This window comes from Triticum dicoccoides, chromosome 2B (genome assembly GCF_002162155.2).
Source record: "Triticum dicoccoides isolate Atlit2015 ecotype Zavitan chromosome 2B, WEW_v2.0, whole genome shotgun sequence".
Lineage (NCBI taxonomy): Eukaryota > Viridiplantae > Streptophyta > Magnoliopsida > Poales > Poaceae > Triticum > Triticum dicoccoides.
In genome coordinates, this window is record NC_041383.1 from 50,385,769 (window position 1) to 50,389,120 (window position 3,352).

A 3,352-nucleotide genomic window follows, 5' to 3' on the forward strand; every position below is an offset into this window, starting at 1 on the left:
TTGTGCCTCTCATTTCAAGGGATTCACTTGCAAGCAAATAATCATGAACAAATCTTCAAAAGAAAAATCATCGGCGACATCTAGCAGAACTGAAGTAGTAGAAGAAGAATTTTAGAATACATATATATTATGATAAAACGAATGGGGAGATTTAAATGAAGTAACAAATGTCTCAGTGATGATAAATATATCTAGTTATTACATAGAGGATCAAACTTCCCTCAAAAGAGTAAAGTAAGCATCAAAATTCATTTGACGATAGATTATCTAGTAAATGAAGTAGAGTACATAAGCCTTATATTTGGGATAACTTAGCATAATCAAGGGTTCTCTTTCCATCTGGTTTGTTTGACAAATAAAGTCTTGCATACTCTTCGACTCTCATTGTCTTGTATAACACCTTCTCTTCGGTACTGCCCAAAACTGGTGAAATTATTCCATCGTACTTTGGAACTTGAAATGCTGATATGGATAGTCGCTCCTTCTGGGCATTTATGGTGACCCTGTGCTCAATGCTCTTATACTTCCCATTTGTCATAATCTGTAACCAATGATTAATTTTAATTAAATAAAATACGAAATTCCTCCCTTATATAAGGTAGTTTGAAACTAGTGTAATATGTTCATACTGTTTATGAAACATCTCCCACTACACTACTCAATTATCACTCGGGTCAATAAAACATTCTCAATTTTAAATTGTTTGCGTTTCATTCCCAGAATCCAAAATTAGGTTTAAAACCATACCTCAAGGAAGTCACCCACATTTACCAATAATGCATCCCCCCGTGGTTTTACTGGGATCCATGCGCCATGCCTTCTAATTTGTAGGCCTTGAACTGCATTCACTTCTAGCAGGATAGTTATAAAAGATCCATCGGAATGCGGTGAGAAACCTAAAACCTTTTCAGGCGTGGTTGTGCATGGAGGATAGTAGTTCATTCTCAGAAACTGGCCCACATGCTTGTCTTCCATTAATTCAGGATCAACACCTATTGTTTTGGCAATAAAGGTGGCAAGAGAATGACTGAGTTTCATCAACTCGGAAGAGTACTCTTCAATAGAATTCCTGGGATTAAAAAAATGTATGTGTTACTGTTAGATATTTGTAGAAATTTAAATAGTTACAAACTTTTAGTGACCTCACTTGGCATTAATTTTTAGGGGATATCATTTGCTAGTGTAAAGTATAAATAGAACAAGCAGACCACATTTTGTTGTTTGTTTAGCCATTGGCATGCTTGTACTTTGTTGGGCACACCATGAACACTATCAAATCAATTGATAGATACTTATACGAAAATATTACCCTGGAAAAGTAGTTCATTTTATTTTGTAGAAAAGTTTAATGTCATTAGTTCCTCTCTTTTTCATATTTCAGTAAATTGCTCAACATATATGTTTGATCAAGAAATCATTGAATTAAACCAAATGTCCCACTCACAAACATGCAAATTATGGCAATGAAAGCAACATGTCCCGTTCATTTAAAGATTTGGCATGTTCTTCGTTAACCAAATGATTACGTGTTACAAACCGGAACTTTTAGAAATCCAATTTTGATTCAATTCTCGAGTCGGACATGTTTAAATAATTTTCTTAATTTGATGATTTGATTAGAAGGAAATAGTTTTAATCTAGCTTTATTATCCATCTAGAAATATAAGATGTTCCAAACACAAACAAACTAACCTGAAATTAGGAGGCTGGTTTGGCCAGTAACTCATATCACGGGCCTGAGGTGGCTGCGAAAAGAGGCCAAACATGTCTGACCAATCTAGCTTTTGATCATCCGAGAGAACAAATGCTTGACCATAACCTTGAAGATCTCCCACTCGTTGCGCATATGCATTCTTAACTTCGAGGGGCAGCTGAAAGAACTTCTGAATGTCATGCTTCATACCCGCGATGACCTCAATTGGTATTCCATGATTTACGACCTATAGATTGTAGAGGTTAGACAAGTAGTCTTGCTTTACACATGGACTACTGTTTTTAGCAATGGAATGGCTGGATATAGTAATAAATATCTAGAAAATTAAGTATACTGTTGAAATTAGAAAACTTCAAATCCACAAACAGTCAAACACAATCAAAGTTGTGTGACCACTAAAATGGTGGCGATTTCATCCATGTGACAACTCCATAAGCAAAACATAGAAATAAAATAAAAACATAAGATAATAAAAATGAAAAAATATAGAATAAAATCAAGGGAAGAAAGTCAGAAAATTATAAAAATAAACAGAATAGAAGATCTAATATATGGTAAATAATATAACTTAAAACTTAAACATTATAAGTTATTCATAATATTTGAAAGAATGTAATAGTGATAAATTCTAAAAATGGAAATAAATAGAACACCAGAAGTGTTCAGAGACCAACCAGACATACTAAATAATTTAGACTGCTTGGTCAATACGAGACCGCACCTGGAAGAAGCCCCAGTCCTCACAAGCAAATCTGAGCCTGGCGGCCTCCGCTTCCACGGACTCGGCGTCCAGGAGCTTGCTGAGGTCGATCACCGGAACCTCATCGGAGTGCTCGGCGAGAACCGTGTCCCCGTCGACGCCCGGCTGGATGTACCGTTCCATCGCGTCGACCGCCACCTCGCCGGCAGACGCGGCCAGCGCCTGGACGTTCCTGACGGGCAGCGACGTTCCAGACTGCGACCATCTGCCCTCGCTGGCGCTGCTGCCAACACTCCTCGCCTCCACCTCCATGATCACTAGCAAGCTGCTTCTCTACTACACTGCACAGTGCACACTCTACTCCAGTTACTCTGCTAGCCTGCTTGCTTATCTGACCAGGCGTTGAGCCGTCCAGTCTACTTATAGTATAAGATCGTTAGTGCTTGCAACTTGCTGACTAATCGTTTTTCTTGGATCAAGCTGAATGATTCCTCGAGAGGCTCGTTCGAGGTTCTCCGGTCCATGCAGTTGGACGCACCGATCGATGCTAAAGCATGGCCGGCGGCTAACAGCCGAATTTTACGGGGATAGAATACTTTTGCACCCCACATGCATGACGTCAGTGTCCCCTCCAACTCTAAACGGCCTTGTTTACAGTCTTTCGAACTGCAGCAGAAATCTACTAGTAGAGGCCACGTCTGCACGCCGAACGCTCGGAACATCAAAGTGAATGGCAGAGGGCGAAGTTGGAGCGAGCAAATGACTAGGCTAGGTGTGCCCCGTTTAATTCAGAGTTTCAGACGAACGCATTTGGAGCATGCGCGCACGACACTGGGGCGCACAAGCAGGGCGTGCTCATGCCAATGCAACCACTGTGGTTTCAGAGTGGGTTCATGCAATTCAACGACAGCTGGTTGGACTTCTCGGCATCATTTTTT

The 3,352-nt window shown here is 39.9% G+C and overlaps 1 protein-coding gene across 1 annotated transcript; it reads right to left on the reverse strand.

Annotated features, from left to right (window-relative positions):
* Nucleotides 1–295: 295 nt before the first annotated feature.
* LOC119367069 (S-norcoclaurine synthase 1-like) lies at nucleotides 296–2,726 on the reverse strand. Its single transcript, XM_037632696.1, has 4 exons — nucleotides 2,436–2,726; nucleotides 1,693–1,940; nucleotides 748–1,069; nucleotides 296–541 (listed from the first exon to the last, which is right to left on the reverse strand). The coding sequence occupies exons 1-4, from the start codon at nucleotides 2,724–2,726 to the stop codon at nucleotides 296–298; spliced, it is 1,107 nt and encodes a 368-aa protein (XP_037488593.1).
* Between the last annotated feature and the right edge of the window lie 626 nt (nucleotides 2,727–3,352).

Bases quoted from the DNA above. Each gene is read 5' to 3' on its own strand.
- LOC119367069 (XM_037632696.1), bottom strand. From the start codon at position 2,726: ATGGAGGTGGAGGCGAGGAGTGTTGGCAGCAGCGCCAGCGAGGGCAGA. The intron at 1,941-2,435 runs GTGCGGTCTCGT...TACAATCTATAG, and splicing joins AGGACTGGGGCTTCTTCCAG to GTCGTAAATCATGGAATACC. The intron at 1,070-1,692 runs GTTAGTTTGTTT...TTTTAATCCCAG, and splicing joins AACCAGCCTCCTAATTTCAG to GAATTCTATTGAAGAGTACT.